This window comes from Charadrius vociferus, unplaced genomic scaffold (assembly GCF_000708025.1).
Source record: "Charadrius vociferus isolate BGI_N301 unplaced genomic scaffold, ASM70802v2 scaffold56, whole genome shotgun sequence".
Lineage (NCBI taxonomy): Eukaryota > Metazoa > Chordata > Aves > Charadriiformes > Charadriidae > Charadrius > Charadrius vociferus.
Genome location: NW_009649057.1, coordinates 14,464 through 32,940, shown reverse-complemented (window position 1 = coordinate 32,940; position 18,477 = coordinate 14,464). Strand labels below are relative to the sequence as shown.

General features: G+C 50.9%; 2 protein-coding genes across 2 annotated transcripts in view; both read left to right on the top strand.

Moving 5' to 3' along the window:
* FUBP3 (far upstream element (FUSE) binding protein 3) overlaps window positions 1-10,642 on the top strand; it is a 32,983-nt gene extending 22,341 nt beyond the window's left edge. The window contains exons 13-18 of the mRNA XM_009887997.1: window positions 2,394-2,554; window positions 3,405-3,478; window positions 3,974-4,050; window positions 8,338-8,409; window positions 9,154-9,281; window positions 10,403-10,642. Coding sequence (XP_009886299.1) covers window positions 2,394-2,554; window positions 3,405-3,478; window positions 3,974-4,050; window positions 8,338-8,409; window positions 9,154-9,281; window positions 10,403-10,411 — 521 coding nt within the window. The 3' untranslated portion in view covers window positions 10,412-10,642. The remainder of the gene's footprint in view (window positions 1-2,393; window positions 2,555-3,404; window positions 3,479-3,973; window positions 4,051-8,337; window positions 8,410-9,153; window positions 9,282-10,402) is intronic.
* Window positions 10,643-17,661: 7,019 nt separating this feature from the next.
* The window catches only part of PRDM12 (PR domain containing 12), a 13,385-nt gene continuing 12,569 nt past the window's right edge, over window positions 17,662-18,477 (top strand). The window contains exon 1 of the mRNA XM_009888051.1: window positions 17,662-17,737. Coding sequence (XP_009886353.1) covers window positions 17,662-17,737 — 76 coding nt within the window. The remainder of the gene's footprint in view (window positions 17,738-18,477) is intronic.

Below are 18,477 nucleotides of genomic sequence, written 5' to 3'. Positions count from 1 at the left end.
ATGAGCTGATAAGAAGTGCGCGGCTCCCTGCAAATCACGTGCGTAGCTTTTTCCTCTTGAGGGTGGGTAGGTGCAGATTTTCTTTTCAGAAAGACTCGAGGAAGGGTGGAGACGAGCGCCATACACATGTCAAGCGCTTTCTCTGTTTGGTAGTGCTTGGAAACAAACCGCAGCCTCTCTGGGCCCCTGCTGGATTTCCATGATAAATACAGCAATATTGACAGATAACGTGGCCGGCCTGGCTCTTGTCAGCTCTGCCTTTTAGCAGGTTTGATTAATTGCTTTACGATTTCACGTCCAGCTGGGGGGCCGCTCTTGGATCACTTCTGCCCCCCATCAGGTAGAAGAATGGAGCGGGCTGCTGAATGCGTCTATAGACAGCCACCATGTGCCGAGCGGGTCACCTCATTATGGGGGAAGATGAACTCCTTCCGGCACCGTGCAGCATCATGCTGACTGCGTCACTTCATTTGCATGCTCTGGAGGCTGAATTGGGACCATTTGATGGGAGGGAACGATTTGGCATGTACCAGACTGGAGGGTAAGGCAGAGAAGGGCACCGAGTCCTGGTACAACGGTGGGAGCTTGCAGCCTCTGGCCAAACCTGGAGAGCCAACTAATTTGATCCTGCAGTGTGGTCTAGGAGAGAGCTGATGTGGAAACAGATCCAACAACTACCAGCTCGGTGCTGAACGCTAAATGGGGAAATTATTTCAAATGTATATTCTCCTTGCTTCCAGTTTGATTTTTTGATCCCTTTTTGGAAGGAGAAACCTAGTCTGGTGTGCAAGTAGCAACCTATGCTTATGCCTCTGTTGCCCAGTAAAGGAGTTCTTCCAATCCTTTATGATCCAAAATGTGTTGGCTAAAAGGGTCCTCTGTTTTTGTTAAGCAGATGAAATGGCTGTTGGTTCAGATCTCACCTCAGTATGTTAAAGCTAGAGCTTCAAATAAGTCTTCATCAGACAAAAGCATTATATAAAAAAACCTTACTGGTTTTGAAACTTCATCTTACCGCTTTCCCATGCTTGACTGAAAATAAGTGCCTTGGCTTTTGGCTGCACAGTACAATCGCTCTTGTCTGCCCAGGGATGTGACACGATTATCTTTTGTTAAATGCATCTTCAAAAATTCATTTAGAAAGAGTTAATTGCCCTTTGGCAACTTTTCCTCCTCCCTTCCCCGAGAAGGCTTTAAAATGTTAAAAAGGTCACGAGTCCATTACAATGAAATGAACAAGTGTCTGCAAGATCCACAGTTTGTTTTGAAGTTGTGCTGGATGTATAGGGATGGAAATGCAAGGAAAAACGAGGAGATTATTTTTGGAGACTCTTTTTAATTAAAACCAAACAAAAATCTCCAGTTAGTTTCCTTTGCTCTCTTTCCTGCTTGCTGTATGTCCTATTGGCTGGTGATTTTTGGTTTGTGATTTAAAAGTTGTAAAACCCCTTCCTTCCCTGCACCCTTTAATTTCTCCAGTTGAGTGGAGCTGGTCTGTAAGTTGTGTGAGCTTCCCAAAGAAGAATTGAACCATTGTAACATTGGCTGAGGCTTTTGTTAAGCAAATTTCATTAAGAGACTGGGACCTAGCAGGTCTTCAGGAAATCAGATCTACTTAGGCTGGCCCTGCTGCATCCTGCTCGAAGCATTCCTGTGCTCTAGTGTATCCAGATGGCAAACTAGCCAGATATGTTCACCGCATGCACAACTTACTCTGAAATAGTGGGAGACTGCCTGCAATCCTGTACTGCTGCAGTTGTGTGGAGGGATGTGTACGCTGCGGTGTGAATAGGAAGCGCGGGAAGCAGAGGTTTCTTTAAGGGAATAAGCTATTGCCCAGCACACGATTGTGAGAAAGCTTAAGCATTGTTTTTAAGCTACAAGGTATGTGGCTGGTGGCTTTTTGCCTTAGTGGAATGAAATATCTAGTGATGGGGAAAAAAGCCTCACGGAAGAAAGAAAAAGGGACGTTTCGGTTGCAGGTGACTTTCTTTTCTTGGCAGTTGCTAACAGCTGTGCAAAACCACCAGAATTCAGTCAGTACAGTTTTCGCATCTGATATGTCAAAGTGTATCTGAGCCATGCTGCATTTTGTTAGGAGCCTAGCAATGTGCACACAGGGGGACCGTGTTTATTCTTAAAACAGCATCATCCATGACCTCAAGAACCGTTGCAGTAGCTCAGAATTTCAGGTCATGCTTATGAGGGAGTTTAAAGGAGCAACATGAGCTCAGGTACTGTGGCTTCTTATGCTGTTGCCATCCTCAGCCCACGTCCTTGAGGCAAGAAGATGTTAGTTGAAACTATATTCCTTTACCAGAGCCTGACTGTATTATGCTTTTATGGAAAAAGATTCTGAATGTCGTCTTATGTCTCGGTTTTCTTTTCTTCAGGTGGTGAGAACATCAAGAGCATAAATCAGCAGTCAGGAGCCCATGTTGAGCTCCAGAGAAACCCACCTCCAAACACAGACCCTGGTGTACGAATATTCACAATCAGAGGAGTTCCCCAGCAAATTGAACTCGCTAGACATCTCATAGATGAGAAAGTTGGTGTAAGTCCCATCTCTATTGATCTTGGTCTGTCCTTTCAGATGTGGTATTTTCACTTGTAGGTACATGTAGGCCTGGACTTACAGGATAGCATAGGATACACACGCTTACATTATTTAGCTTCAAAACCATTTGCCTGTTAGCAGCTGTCTTGAACTTTGATCTCACAGCATCTATTGGACTAATTTTTGTTGTGATCCCAGAAGGATCTGACTGTTTGCTGACATAATCATGGGTAGTGTGCAGAGGGAAGAACAGCAATAATAAGGTATGAGAAGGCTGTCAAAGGAGATTTTTTTTGAAGGGAAGACAATAGCGTCACTGCATGAGAATGACACAATCCTGACATCATCTTGCTGAAAGTAACACTCAACTCCTTGATGCAGTAAATCCAGGATGACTTTTATCTTCCACTTAATGTAGCGCTGTGGTATTGAAGCTGAATAATGTCAAGCTGGAGTTCTGCTGAAGGGGGAGACGGGTAAAAGAACGTGTGGAAGATACTGAACTGGGGCATGGTAAAGCTGAAAAGCAAACTTTATGCTGAATTGCTTGAGAGGAGAAGGCTTGATACCAACCTCAGGATCCATGCTATTCAAAGGAAAACTTCCAACTGTGCCCTGGTCCCGTTAGCCCCTTGGTGGGCTGACCGGAGTTGCTTTTGAAGCTCGGCTGCTGGAGTGCACTGACAGTCCTGAGAACTTCATCCTTGGAGAATTATTCACTTCTTTCAGGTGCTGGGGTTTAGTGGAACGTGTCCCAGGCTGTCTTCTCTCCTTTCTTACTGCTCATACTAGCTGCCTCCACCCTGTGCTTAGAGCTGGCATTAAATATTTGTGGATTCTGTGACAGGGTACCAGCATGGGTGGACCTGGAGGATTTGGTCAAAGTCCGTTCAGCCAAGCACCTGCTACACCTCATCAAAAGTAAGCTTCTCTGTCTCATCACGGACGGGCTATGGGGAATGGCTGGGAGCTATAAAAGCACTGGGAAAAGGTTGGAGGGCCATGGTTGGGTGATGTATAAGTGGAGCCTTTTAAAGATTGAGCATCAGAAGCAAGTGAGATGAAGCCTTTAAGCTTGACTGCAGGAAGGAATTTAACTATTGAATTGTAAACAAGGTAGGTACTGGCATCTCCAAAATTTCTCTGTAGTGTAGCAAGAGCATGGAAAGAAGCGTAAGCGGCATAGATCACAAGGAGTGCTGTTCGGCACGATGTATCTGCATCTTGGCTTCATGAACAGACCAATATCAAGACAGTAGTCACACCTACACAGCATTTCCTTCTGTTCCTGTGTTCACCTGTTTGCTCAGCAGTTGCTGACTATAAGTATCAATTTCGCTTCTGTGGGCAACTTCATGTATATGGCCTGTTAAGTATTTTATTGTCTACTTCAGCATGCCTTTTTGTCCTCTGCAGTGGTCCTCAGGCATTCATGACGCAGGGTTGGGGCAGTACCTATCAGACGTGGCAGCAGCCTGGACAGCAAGTTCCAAGTAAGTGTCCAGGACCTGGGTTGGAGGAGGGTCGGTGTTCCCTTTGCAACCGGGGCTTCGTGCCTGCAAAAGACAGGTTCATCTATGAGAGCGCTTGTGTGAAAGCAGCAAAATAGTTTCCTGAGCAGAAGAGGTGTGTGGAGGCATGCTGTGGTGTTTGAGCTCAGAATAAGCTGAAGTCCATTGATAACTGTAATGCTTTTTGTGCACGCAACTGCTTACGCCTGTTTCTGCTCTCTTTGTGTAGAAACTCGGTCCTTGCCGTGTGTTCCTCTCTAACAAAAACGCTTCTGCCTTAGACTTTCTTCTGCCAGGACTCTCCAGGCAAGCACTTGCCAACTCCACTTGCCCCTAACAGGCACACTGTCTGGTGGTGAGCCCTTCCATCGCTGTGTTCTTGACCTTATCAGTTCTTGCTCATTTTCTTTTTTGAATGTTCCTTATGACCTCTTCTCACTGTTCCACTCCCAGTCTGATGGAAAGACTAGGAAAGGAAATGCAGAAAATGGAAGAAAGGATGGGTAGGGCTTCTATCCTGGTTCATCCACGCTGGCTGCAGTAGTGTCCCCTTCTCTTTTTGGGACTTGATGAGAACTGCTCATCTTTCACATTGCTAAATGCTCAGAATGAGGCCCGCGGGATAACCAGCTTTCAAATAATGAAATAAAATAAAAAATAGTGCACGTTCGTCCTTTGTCATCAGAGTTCAAAAGCTGAACCTGGATCACCCCTGCTGCTGGGCTTTCCACTTCAAGCCACCGGCACTGAGTCGGGCTGGCTGTTATTCTTCAAGGTTCAAAGTGTCATTTCTTCCTAAAACCCTGTTTAGTCAAATTTCAGCAGGTTGGAATGGGGCGTCCCCCTTTTCAGAACAACTGAAGTAGTAAATGCTAGCGGTGATGTTGGTAACCGCATCATCCTGTGTCTTCGCAACAGCCAGAGTAATGGTTTGCCCTAAACTGAGCAGATTCATAGTCTGTTTCATAACCTCAAAGCTCATGTCATGGGCAGTAATGTCCAACAGACGCTTTTCAGTCACAGTTTTTTTTCAAGGAATACGAGTTTTTAATGGCCTGGTCTTGTGAAAACTAAAGCTAAGCACTAAAAGATGTGTGTAGGGGCGTAATTTTAAAGGGGTTTAATGACAGGTGCTTTTCAGTACGAAGGCTGATTTAGCAATGAAGTAGATTGTTAACTTCAGTATAAATACCCACTCTTGGAGATGCCTGAGGTAGAGGAAACATTGGAGGAGCAATGCCTGCAATTGCACTTGTGATTTCCTGTTAACAGTAATCACATTTTAATGTTTATGAAATTGTGCATATGGGAAATTTGGAAATCCTCAATGCTGCATTGTGCTACAGTAGCATATAGGAACCCTGTGTGGCAAGTGTGTATTACGCTCTGAAAAAACACCTCTGGAAGAGTCCTGCTCCTCAACAATTACAGTCTAAAAATCATGATTTTTCCTTTAAGCTCTAGGGACTTGTAGAAGGTCAACAGTTGTTCTATTTTCAGGACAGAAAAATGCAATGGTGGGCTTGAAAGGATGTTTTTTTTGTACAGGAATGGAGTAGTATGGTACTGAAGAAGAGTATTTTCCCATTAGCTTGTTTTACAGGAAAAATTGTTATTCCTATCCTTTCCTGTGCACCGCCAAGAGCACTGGGCTTCCCTGAGCTTTGGGAAGCAGAGCAGTCGGTGCAGCAGGGAAAGCTCTACAAAAAACGGCATTTGTATCTTCCCATAAAGCCTTCGAATAAACGCTTATGAAATGTGCATTTCTATTTCCCTTGCAAGATGCCTTTAGAAATTCACCTTAGTAACTCATCTTCTTTCTCATCTCCCTGAAACATCCTTTTATCCTGCCCATCAGCTACTGGGGAAAAAAAAAAACCCTACCTTCCTCCAGGGTGTAATCATGTCTCAAGCTCCCACCTCCTGGCTTTGGAGCCTGGTGGAAGAAGCACAGACCCTTTGAATCCCCTGGTTGCTGGTAGTGCAGCTTGTATCCCAGTGACTACTGCTTTGCTGTGAGTTGGTCAGGTTTCTGGTGCCTCCCAAGACGGGTGAAGCATCCTGCCTTGCCGTTATCCTTCCCCTGTATGGGTTTAGTACCACGAGGCTGTGTTTTGGGGGCAGATGTTTTATTTCTGCTGTTGAACCTGATGGAAAATGTTGGCTCTCTAGTTCCATGTCTACTTAGGATCCTCCGTGTTCCTGTTTGTAGCCAGGCACACTGAAGGCAGTCTTGGTAAGCAGAGAGGACAGACAAGATAACGCTGTGCTTTAAGCAGCCTTCATCGCTCTCTTCTCCTGCTGCAGATCACAGTGGTACCCAGTCAGGCCAGGTGGAGTTCACCAAGGCGTGGGAGGATTATTATAAGAAACTAGGTAAATACCTGCTTTTGCACTTTCAGTTTTAATTTGGAGACAGTCTTGTAAAGGGTCCTTTCCCCAAGTGCTGCAGCCCGTTTGTTCACAGCTCTGCTAGCCCTGTCAAAGAGCAGCTGAGTCCTTCTCCGAGCCGGCTTCCCAGGGACGGGCTCCAGAGTGCCCTCCTTGTGGGAGGAGGGGCAGACCCCCACCCCCTACACATGTATTTAGATTTTAATTACTTCCCCCATCTTAAATAAATTAACTGGCTGGGGAAACATTTTGCTGTGAAATGCATTTAGCTGCGTGTCCTTTCAGCCTGCTGCGGACTGTAATTCTCCTAGAAGAAAAGGCATTGAAGGAGGTCCTTTGTTGGCATTAGCAGGTGGACAGTTGAGGCAGCCTTGACCTCTGCCAGAAAAGGTCCTGACTTGTAGCGTTGGTCAAGTCTTTTAACCCGCTTTTATGCCCCTGGACAGGACACTGCCGCCCTGTTCCCTCCACCCACTTCACACTCGCAGTGTATTATATTCCCCCTTCCCCCCACTTCAAAGCCCCCCTCCGGCCGGCGGCGCGGCGCGGGGCTGTACATGGAGCACAGGCGCTTGGATGGGCTGGGAAGAGCTCTCCTTCACGCGTGTCTCCTAGTCTTTTAACCCGCTTTTATGCCCCTGGACAGGACACTGCCGCCCTGTTCCCTCCACCCACTTCACACTCGCAGTGTATTATATTCCCCCTTCCCCCCACTTCAAAGCCCCCCTCCGGCCGGCGGCGCGGCGCGGGGCTGTACATGGAGCACAGGCGCTTGGATGGGCTGGGAAGAGCTCTCCTTCACGCGTGTCTCCTGTCCTTGCCTGCCGTCTCTGTGCGTAGCGGCTTGTGCTCTGCCTCTTTCTGCAGTTTTCTAATTGCTGTGTTTTCTGTTCAGGGCTTCTTTTTGTTTGCCGCGTGTCTGGCTGAGGGCTCTTTGCTCTGTGCCTAAGGGAAGTGCGGGCATCCCGCCTCTGCATCCAGACTCTTCCCTGCAACAGCACTTAGACCTGCGAGATTGAAGGTGTCTTAGTCTTTTGAAGAGGGGGGGAGTCTGTGCTAGGTGAAGACCAAGGTTTTGGGGTCTGCAAGGTCTCGGTGCAGGCGTTGGCACCGCTTATCTGTGCGGGATAGTCTGGAGACCGCGCTGCAGAGTCGTGGCTGTTCGGAGGGTGTCGTGGATGTCTCTCCGGATGATGCGTGGGGTGTAGTGCTGAGGGCAGGTGGAGCTGCTGGGCTTTGTGCAGGGCCCACGTCTCTCGTCGCTCCCAAGGACTCTGCAGCGGGTAGCAGTTTGGCTGCCCCGGAGCTGTGTGTGAGGGCAGATGTTATGCTGGAGGCTCAGGTGTGGGCACGTTGTACAGATAGGCATCGCCCGCCGGGGCTCCTTCAGACGCACTCTGCTCGTGAGAGTGGGAGCAAAGGACCCAGAGCCCTGAAAACCAAGTGAGATGATTCAAAACACGACCGTTTCTTTGGCAGCTCTGTGGCTGGAGATCGACGTGACAGGTCTCAGCTCTGTCAGGGGTTTGAAGCCTCCATCCCTGTGCGAGGTGGGAGCGGACTGACACCCTGGAGTGGCTGACACACAAAGAGCAGCTCCCAGCCAAGGTGCTTTGGCTTGAGCAGGTCCCAGCAGGGGGGGGACTCGGCTTAATGCCCTTGAACAGGGTACAGGGGAGGGGAAGTCAGGAACTTCAGCTTTTCCTCGGCTTTCCCTGAACTGAAGATGCCCAACACTGTAGGAAAGTGGAAGCTGAAGTGTGAAGTCTGGGCAACTGAGGCAGATCCAGAGCCTGTCTAGTGGAAAGGTAGATGTCACTGGCTGGAAACTGTCACCTGTTCCGTATTGACGTGCCCCTTGTTGTCATCTTTGCACAGGCCAACAGAGCCAGCAGCAGAACAGCCATCCTGATTACAGCAAAGCATGGGAGGAGTATTTCAAAAAACAGAGTGAGTGAAACAGGGTTATTGGAGATGAATTACTTGTAAACAGAGTTTGTAAACTCTTGTAAACAGAGTTAACTCCATCCTGACGACTTGCGTCTCCATCCCCTGCTATCGTTAGCTTCCAGTCCTCTACGAAACCCCTTTGCTCCTCTCCTGTTGGTGATGGTGCATGTAGTTCTCCCGCTGAAAGCTCTCAGTCGTGCTGCCTGCTGTCGTGCCTCGGGAGAGGTGCTCCCATTGAACCACAGTAGACCTCTTGTCCACCCTGGCCGTTGGCCTGCCTGCGGGAAACACAGCGCACAACAAGAACTGACGCTAACAAAAACCAGAAAGCTGAAGCTGGGTTGTCGAGAGGGCAGGAGAGCTCTGCGTGTGTGTATAAACATGGGCTTGGCTTTCTCCAGTCCGTTAAGAAGCGCATGATGCCGACTTGTGGATTTGCATTTGACACCGCGCTGCTGGAGCCTTCGGGCCGAGGATGAAGGGCGCAGGCTCTCAGACTGTGTCCCCGCAGCCGCGGGAATGGTCTCTTAACGCTTTCTGGCTGCTGTTGGCTTGTCACTTGCAAGCCAGCTCAACGCCTGTCCTGTCCTATCCAAACAGCAGATAGCCGGTGTTGCTCTTTCAGATGTCTGCAGCTGTTGGAAGGGGGCTGGCTCTTCTGTGAGCTTCACAAAAGGAGATCCTGAGCCTGGGCTTGGTCTTACTGAACTGCTCATCTCTCCCCTTTCTCTTCTTTTCCTCCAGGTCATGCTGCCAGTGCTGCTTCTCAGGCAAGTTCCCAGCCGGACTACACGATGGCTTGGGCAGAGTATTACAGACAGCAGGCTGCCTACTACGGGCAGACACTAGGGCAGGCTCAGGCCCACAGCCAGGTCTGTATCCGTGTTTCCTGAACCCCCCTCTCTTTCCCCTGGGGAATTGGGTACCACGGCCTTGCACTGCCGTGAGGACTCTGCTTTGGGTTCACGCAGTGAAGCAGAGAGATGTTTTGTGGCCGAGGAAGTGATCGCAGCAGTGAGAAAGTGCTCGCTGCTCCCTGTCGTGTTGTTTCAACGTCAGTCTTACTCCCCTGTACAGGGGGAGAGGTTTTTTGGGAGAGGACTGGGAGTTACTTGTTTCTCCTGGGGGTGTTTCCTTATAACCGCTAGGCTGTTTTGTGGCCTTGGGGAATTAAAGTAAAAGGAATGATGGAGCCAGGCTGCCGTGGCACATCGTGCCCTTTGCCTTTTCTCGTGTAAGCTTTGGGCTGTGCACTTGCCAGGGGAGGGAGCGCCCTGTCCTGAAAGGGAGCAGGAAACTGTCGAAAAATAATTTGGATTAACCAGCTGCCAAGTAAAATCTCGCCTCACCTGTCTCTCCGACCGCCGAAAGGTTGTGTGGGACTTATCCTGATTGTACCCACAGGGCTGTCCTGAGCACCGGGTTTGCGGAGCGAATGTCTTAGTATTTGGCAAAAAGGACGTCTGCTTTGCACATACACCTTAGTGTGTGCGGTCAGACGCTTCCCCCCACTTCATGCTGTTTTTTACTCCGACTCCTCGGAGCGGAAGCTGGCGTGGGTGCAGGCGGTGCGGGGAGCCGGCACCGTCCTCGGGCAGCCGCAGCCTCCCCGCTGCTGCTCTCCGGCAGCGCCGAGGTCGAGCGGAGCGAGCCGGGGGCAGGAATCGGCGCTTGCCGCGGGCGCTGGCCAAGTGTGACCTAGAAGCGGTGATAAAGGGGAGTTCTCTTCATTCCTCTCTCAAAGTCTGGCTCTCTAGAGAAGAGAGATCTTGTTCGATAAGAAGCATGAACTCCTGGAAGGAGAGCTCAGGGACAGCGGGCGTTAGGGCAGAGATCTCTTCGATAGCGGCTTGAAGCATCGTTTGAGGTCTACGTCCTGCTCGGCTGAACGGGGAGGGAGAGACCTGGCTGTGTCGGGGGAGGAGGGCTCGGCAGCGGTGAGAATTTGCTGCCGCTGAGTAACTTTTCCTTTTTCCCCTCTCTCTCTCTCTAGGAGCAGTAGAACAAGGTCCTCGTGGCAATTTTTTTTTTTTTCTTGGAATCATTGTGGAAGAAAACCTTTTTGTAACAGAGGTTTCTAGATTTGCAACATTTTGATGAAGACTTTTCTGTTTGTTTGTGAAACACTAGTTGTAGGATAATCTATACTGAACTTTTCTAAGAATCAGGAACAATTAGTAATGTACTAAACCTATGGACATGCTGGTATTTTTGTTTCCAAATTTGTAAAAAAAAAACAAAAAAACAAAAACAAACTCCGGGATTCTTTTTGGAGAGAAGCCAGAGAATTTGCGGGCACCAAAACGCACCCCAGAGCTGTGACATTTCAACATGTGGGTTTTTTTGTGTGTTTTTTTCCTTTTAATTTTCGATCTTTTCTGTTGCAACAGAAAGAGTGGCTTGGAAGTCTTAGGTGGTATGTAACAAATCCTAAAAAGAAAAAAAAATTTTAAACAGTATTTAAATATTCTTAAATATGTAAATTCATTAAATGTTTTACTTCTAATTTCTTGTATCTTGGCTGTCTTTGATTTTATTGCATTTTTTAAAAACTGAACTATGATATGTATTGTAATTAATTATGTGAATTCTGTATTGAGACAGTTACTGTTTTGCTGTCAGGCAAGTTATGGGCGGGGGGGCATTTTGTAGGGTTTGTATAATTTCTAGAGTCTAAAGGGGTAATATAAAAACTTGTTAATTTTTTTAGCAATACATTTTTTCATGTCTCCATTGCTAGTTGCATTTATGTATCTAAGACCTCCAAGCTTGTTTAAAAAAAAGAAAAAACAAAACAAAAAAAAAGAAAAAACTTTCCTCTATGCTCTCAGAAATATAAATACTGTTATTTTTAATATTAAAATGAATCTGCTATTAGTACCTTTAACAAACACTGTGGAACATAAAACCATATAAAAGGTAGTAACTATTTTTTAATTCCAAGGTGTTTTTTGCTTTTTCATTTCTTTTAAATATTTTCTTATCTAATATTTGTCAAATTACCTAGAGAAATAAATGAATCTAGTATTAACCACAGTATGCGCTAAATAATTTTGATTTAATAAAAGGGATAATATGATTTCCAATGTTTACTGTAGTGTTTCTTGTACAGATAACAGTGTATTTTTAAAGGAAAAACGGAATTGAAGCTATTTTTTCTTGCATTTTTAATTGCCCTGCGGGACATTCCGTTTTGAAATGTACTGAAGTTACTGTTCTTGGGTTCTTTCCTTATTTTTCCTTATGCTTGAAATGTCTAACTATAAAGAAACGCAATTGGATAATGTTGAGCATGGTGTTTAAAAAAAAAAAAAGTGTTCTTTTTATTTGACTGACAGTTGCATTTTACACTCTATATAATAAAATTTCCACAAGGTGTCTTGTGGGTGAAGTATTTCCCGTCTGTCTGACTCAGTTTGCTGCCTCTCCGCTCGCCGAGGTCCCGGCGCAGCGAGCCCTCCGCCCCCAGACCCCCGTGCCCGCTCCTGCTCGCGCTGGGTCGCCGGAGGACTTCGGGGTGATCCGTGAAGTCAGCTTGAGCCTTAAATCTAGTGAAACTCTATCAGTGTCACACCGAAGTGTCTCTTGGCACCGTGGCACTGAGGATTCCCACAGCGAGGTGCTGTAATTGTTGCCGTTTGGGCCAGGAGGATCTGTTTTAGTAAGGAGAAGTTTTCTATAAGCCGGAGGGACACTGGTCTGCAGCCGTGTGAATGTTTTATCGCTTGTCGAGGAGGTGGCAGCCCCTGGGTGTCATACTCTGAACTTGTTGGTCTTCTGCGACTTTGTCTTTGCGGCTGAACCCGTCCAGGACTCGCCCCGTGCCCTGCGCCCTCCCCGCAAAGGGGGCTGCTGGGGCGGGAGAGGGATGCGGAGGGACGTGGCTGTGGCCATTCTCATCTGGTGTGTGCGCTACGGAGCAGTAACTTTTAGTTGTAGCCAGGCTGAGTTTGGGGATAGCTCTAGCCCCTTTGGAGATCCCTTTCTTGTATTTAAAAAAAAAAAAAAAAAAAAAATAAAAAAAAAAAAAAAAAAAGAGTGAGTTTTGTGCTCCTCTAACCTAAAATAGCTCCATCCGACGCTCCCCGGGCAGCTGCGGGGGTTTACAGACGGGGGAAGGGAGGGAGGAAAGAAGATCCCATCTGCAAAGCAGGGAGCGGGAGGCATGTTGAGAGCCGGAAGAAAAGGAGATGTAGCATCTCTAAATATACCTCCAGAGAATCAAGAGAGACATTGAAAGATGGGATAGTAAAAGCCACTTGGAAAGAGGGGAGAGGGGGGAAAAAATGGCTAGAGGAGGGCATAAAGGCTGCTGATGGGAATTGGGAGCGGGCATTACCGAGAAGACTTCCTTCTAATTCATCTTCCAAGCTCTGTGCCAAAACAGCATTTGGCATGGTTCACAGGGAGCAATTGTGTGATAATGAACCCTAAGGTGTCCCTTAATTGAAGACTGAGTATTACAGATTGTGCCAATAGTCGTAAATGGCACAGGATTGTGGGAGGATGCATTTTCTTAAATGTATCTGTAAGTACAGATTAGTGAGTCTCCCCAGTGAAATACCCGTACTATAAATTATGGAAATATCTCTTTCTGATGCAACCTTTTATTGAGGGGGTGGGGCAGCAAAAGAAATAGTTTGCAAGCCTTTGAAATTTGGCCTGTCATTAAGATGGTGCCTGCAAAGCTGGGTTTTCATCAGCAGTCTGGTGTCCTGGAAGGCTAAAGTGCTTGAAACGTTCCCAAGTTCAGCAATTTGTTTTCCATTATTGCTGCCTGCTCGGGGCGGAGGGGCCGCAGCCATTAAACTTCTTTCTGCTGCACGTCCGCCGTGGGCTGGAGTGGGGCAGAGCAGGAGGCGAGGAGACGCTTTGGCAGCTCACGAGGGGCTGGTGACCTCGGGTTCCTCCAAATTCCCCTCCAGCCCCGCTGCTGTCCTGCTCTCCATGTCCTGGGGATTGGTGGGACGGTCAATCCCACCCCAGGGCTGGCCAGGACACCTCGCATTTCGCTCCGGGGTCTGTAGGCAGCTCCTCCTGTCCCCTGGCTCAGGTGTGTTGTGCAGCCCAGAAGGTGCTGTGGTGCCTTCAAGCCAAGTCTGTGGTCTCCGAGAGAGGAACAGTCTCCCTGCTCAGCTCCGGGCAACTTTAATCCCCAAATAAAGTGGATTAAGCCCCGATTGCATTAGTTTTTGTGACGGGGAGGGTTTGTCTGGCCCTTGGGCAGAAACTGGACGCTGCAAGGAGCAGGGCAGGTCCCCAAGGCACCGTGTAGGAGCTGGCACATGGGCCACCTTTGGGGTCCGTGAACGGCAGTGGAAACAGCGCGGCCTTTTCCTCCTCGTGGGGGAGCAGCGCCCGGCACAGGGCCGTGCCCGGGTGTGAATCCCTGGGGACAGCGAGGAGCTCCCACGAGGAAAACTTCAGTTTGGGGAACACTCCGCCTGCGGAGTGTTTGAGGTTGGAGGAAGCGGAGTTAAAGGCCGTCCCAGGTGAGTGCCCCGGCGGGAGCTCCCCGGCTCGTTGGCTCCTGCGCTTTCCTGTCTTCCACAAATCACGTTCCTTCCTTCAAGCACGATCCCTTTCCCGAGGCCTCGGCTCAGACACACGTTGGCCGCGCTCCCCCTGACATGACTCCATCACCGCTATCTTCAGCGGTGCGTCTTCCACCGGAGGGCACGGGCTCCTCGGCCCCGCATCCCGTGGGATTGCCCGGGCTGTGCGGCACCCGTCCCGCTCTCTGGGCACTGAGACTTATTTCTCAGTAGAAATTTATTGCAGTCCTCCTGCAAACTATTCCCGAGCAGCAGCCTGAAAAAGCACCTCCCTAAAGCATCTCGTCGGGTTCGCGATGCCCCCGATGCTCTCCCGTGCGCTATATTGGGTGTGCCTGAACAGGCAAAGGCTATTTTGAGAGCAGAGGGGAGACTTTGAAGATAGTCTAAAATACTTTCTTTAATTTTGCATGATTTGAGAACGAACTACATTATGGACATTGAGAGTTAAACCGAAATGATTATTGAAAGAGACAAGCAGGCATGGGACTTTTTTTTTTTTTTTTCCTTCCCCAAGTATTAAATATTTAATTGCATTAGAGCAACAGTGTATTTACAGTAAGCGGGGTGGGCGACGGGCGGCGTGGTCGGAGGGAGAGCTCGTGGTACTTAACCTGGAGCTTTTTGACGTGATGTGGATGTTCGGGAGGTCCCACCTGCGCTGCTGCTTCTCCTGCAAACCCGTTTGGTTCATCTCACTCTCGGGGGGATCCCGGGGCTGTCGGTGCCTGCAGGGCTGTGGTGGGGGGCGAGGAACGGGGATCTCGCGGCGATGGGTCGTTCCTCTGCAGGCAAAGGTGTCGGTGTATCCCATCAAGCAGCACATGGGTGTTTTATTCCGCGTGAGGAGCTGTTTAGCCTTCATTTGGCTGGTTTGGAGGGTTTTTTTCCCTGGATTTGCTGTGAGTGGCCGCGGTGCAGGGTGCCCGTCGCAGACAGGGCGTTTCTCTGCCCTCTTAGAGCTGGAAATGACAGAAAGGGAATTTTCCACAACTTTTCATGCTGGAAATCAGCAGAAATTGGGCACTGGGAAACCGCTTCCAGGAGACCAGAATTAGGTGATGTGAGGATGAGTTGAAGCAGCCACAGCTCTCTGGTCCGTTGGCGAGAGGGGACGGCAGCCCCTGGGGCCGAGGGCAGCGAGTGGCCGTCACTGAGCCCCCATCCTTGTCTCAGCGTCACTGCAGCGGGTGCTGGAGATGGAGGGGATGGCGGGGGGGACCAGCCACCCCTGGGCCAAGGGGAACAGGATGCCCACATCCCCCCTTCCACCTCCCTCCAGGTCTGGGGCACTTCTGGGTTTGAAGCAGATGACCCAAAAGAGCATCTCTGGAGTTGATGTGGGGGCAGGTACCAACAACACACACCCCGCCCCAGTTGTCTCCCCACTCTGCCCCTTATCACTTGAGGAAATCCTATTTCAAGGCCGTTATAAAGAAGCCTCTGATCTTCGCAGAGGCCAACTCGCTCCCCTTTAATCCCAGCCGGGCCGGGGTGCAGGTGCCGTGGTCCTGGGGGATTAGACGGTCCCTTCCCTTTGTGCGAGCCGTCACTCACCGGCAGCCATGCCCCGACGAGCCGCACCGGCCGGCGGGGCTCCTTGTTGGGACCATTCACCGGGGAATATTAAACTTCGGCGCCGTGGAGTCATTACACGAGGAGGCAGTGGCCGCCGCTCTGTTTGTTTTGGAGAGAATAGGGCCGGCGAAGGGCAGGAGCCACGGGAGGGCTCGTCTCTCCCGCCTGCCTCCTCGCCCCTGTGGCCGGGGTCACCCATCTGCGGAGCGGCCCCGCTCCCGGCCCCCATCCCTGCCCTCCGCCGCGGCCGGGCACGGCCTCCCTGCCTCCTCACCGCGCCTGGGCTCGTCCCTCCCCTCGTCCCCTGGCTCTGGGGATGCCGTCTGCTGCGGTCCAGGGAGGCTGTGCCGGACACCTTGGACCCTGGTCCTGCATGGTCTTAGCTGACGTCTCCCGACGGCGGCTCCTGCAATCCCCCCACTGCAGCCTGCCCGTGGGTACGGCAACTGCTGGAGCGGCACAGAGAGCGTGGCCCCGTCCCAGCCCTCGTGGGGAGCAGAGAAAGGGGCAGAGGGGAGTGATGGGGCTCACACATACCCTCTCTCCTCAGGGGTCTCCCCCTGCCCTGCCCTGGCCTCTGGTCCTCTCCGGGATGGTGCGTCAGTGCAGTGAGTCCCAGTCTGGCAGCTGAAGGTGCTGCTGTGGGAGAGATGGTGGTGGGAAGCTGGAGAGCGTCTGGCGGGATTCAGGAGAGATGGTGATGGGATGAGGGAGAGAATATGGTGGGATCCAGGAGAGATGGTGATGGGATGCAGGAGAGAATATGGTGGGATGCAGGAGAGATGGTGATGGGATGGATGCAGGAGAGATGGTGATGGGATGCAGGAGAGATGGTGGTGGGATGCAGCTGTCCCATCCCCAGGTCACAGCCAGACTGGAGGAAAAGGTGCAGAGATTTTCCTGCTTCTCCAGTCCAAATCCCTCTTTGCTCCCTCCTGCTCTGTGCTGTTGAGGAGGACCCTGTAATGGTTGGGAGCACCTTCAGCATCCAGCCTGGGTGCAGAGCAGATGGAGGTGAGGGCAAGCAAGGAGGGGCTGTGCCTGGCCCCGCAGCCCGGCCCTGGCCTTGCCGGGACCCCCAGGGAGCACCCAGCCGCTTCGAGGAGGTGGAAATCCCCAGTGCCTCGTTCATCCCCAGCCAAAATGTTTGGCCGTGGGCAGAAAAGCCACCACAACACTGTTTTACACTTCCAGCATTTCCCAGCAGCTCAGCGAGGGCCCTGCGGTGCTGGGGCTGCCTCGGCGGGCGCTGGCATCCGGCTGTCCCGTGCCCCCAGCTCCGCTCACCGAGCTGCAGCACCGCGGAGGCGGCTGAGGAGTTACTGCCGTCATTTGCCACAACCACGTTTCATTTCAAGACCGCCTGAGCCCCGCGAAGCAGTCAGACGCAGCCGGGAAAGTGATTTTTTTTTTTCTTCTTCTGTTTGCTTTTGTGCACCATGACCCCCATGCCAAAATAATCCTGGAAATACTACTTAAAAAAAAAAAAAAAAAGGAAGGGGGGAAAAAAAGGCAAGAAAGCAAGCGAGAGCGGAGCACTCAGCATCTCTGCTCGGCTCCACGGCCTCCCGCAGAGTGAAATGGAGGCAAATAATGCCCTAAAGCTCCTTTTCTGAGCGGTGCAATCAGCCCGCCTGGTTCGGAGGGGCTGCGGTGCTCTGCGCCAGAACGCTTGCAGGGAGCGTCACGGCTTCGTCGTACCAAACCCCCCCATGCCTGGAGCTGCTGGGCACCCCGAACCCTCCCCACTGCTCCTGTCCCCGCCGGAGGAGAGCAGGAACAGACAGGCAGGGGGGGGACAAGGGTCCGTTCAGCTCCATCCCATGGATGTGGCACCTTGGGGACAGCCGCTCTCCTCCTTTTTGCCCCTGGGGAGGTGGCAGCACATCCTCTGTGCCACCCACCCATGTGTGCCCTGTGTTGGTACGGGGATGGGAGATGTTGGGGGCTGCCCCAGAGCACGGGGTGCACCCATGGGGACCCCCCTTCGGTGCCCCAGGCCAGCAGTGGCCCCATCGGCACGTGATGAAGCCCCCCAAGCCATGGGGCAGGGGTGCTGCGTGGGCCCCAGAGGGGTGGGTAGAGGGGCCGGGAGGGTCTCACTCTACGAGGAGGCAACATGGGGACCAGCATCGCCTTGTCCCCCCACGCCTCCTGCTCCAAGACGGCAGCGATGGAAGCGTTCCCGGTCGCAGGTAACATTTGGGCGCATTCCCATAACCGAGTGCCGCCAACTGCTGCCGCACAGGGCCGGAGCCCCTCTCCAGCGCTGCTGTTTGCTTTGCCCCTCCTTAGCCCCTATTGAGGCTTTTCAGCTCCGGCCCCTTCAGGGGGTTTAAGTAGGTAAAACCTGAGGAAGAGGCTATTTTCCTCCCTCCCTTTTGAGCCCTGCCTTGTGCCCAAAAGGCCCCCTTGTTTCACGCGTGCCAGTCACCTGGCTGGGCCCCCAGCCCCTTTCTCTCCCAGCCTCCCTTTTCTTTCTCCTTTCTCTCTTTTGACTTTTCCAGGAGCCCTCGCTCTCCAAACGAGCTTCAGATTGGATCCAGATTGAGGTCCCTTTGTCTTTCAAGGGTTGTACTAAGCTAATTAAATGTGATCCCAACAAATAAACGCAGATCTCCCCATTACATTCAGGCCTGCCTTTCAGGCAGCACCGGGCGGCCCCTCGCCCCCGCCCGCTGCGCACAGGGTCCCCCTCATTGAGTCCTGGCCATTGAAAGCACTGCCAGGATTTCTTTTGTGCCGGGGGTCTCCGAGCCCTTTTTCCATCAGAAAAGACCCCCAAACAGCAGCTCGGCCTTTGTGAGTTTGCAAGCAAACGCCAAAGAAAAGCCCCCTGAATGCTTTAATAAATGACACATTTAGCAACTTCGGAGGCGCCTGGCTCCTGCGGCACCCGCAGGGGTGCAATGATCCCTCCTGCCTCTCCCCCTTC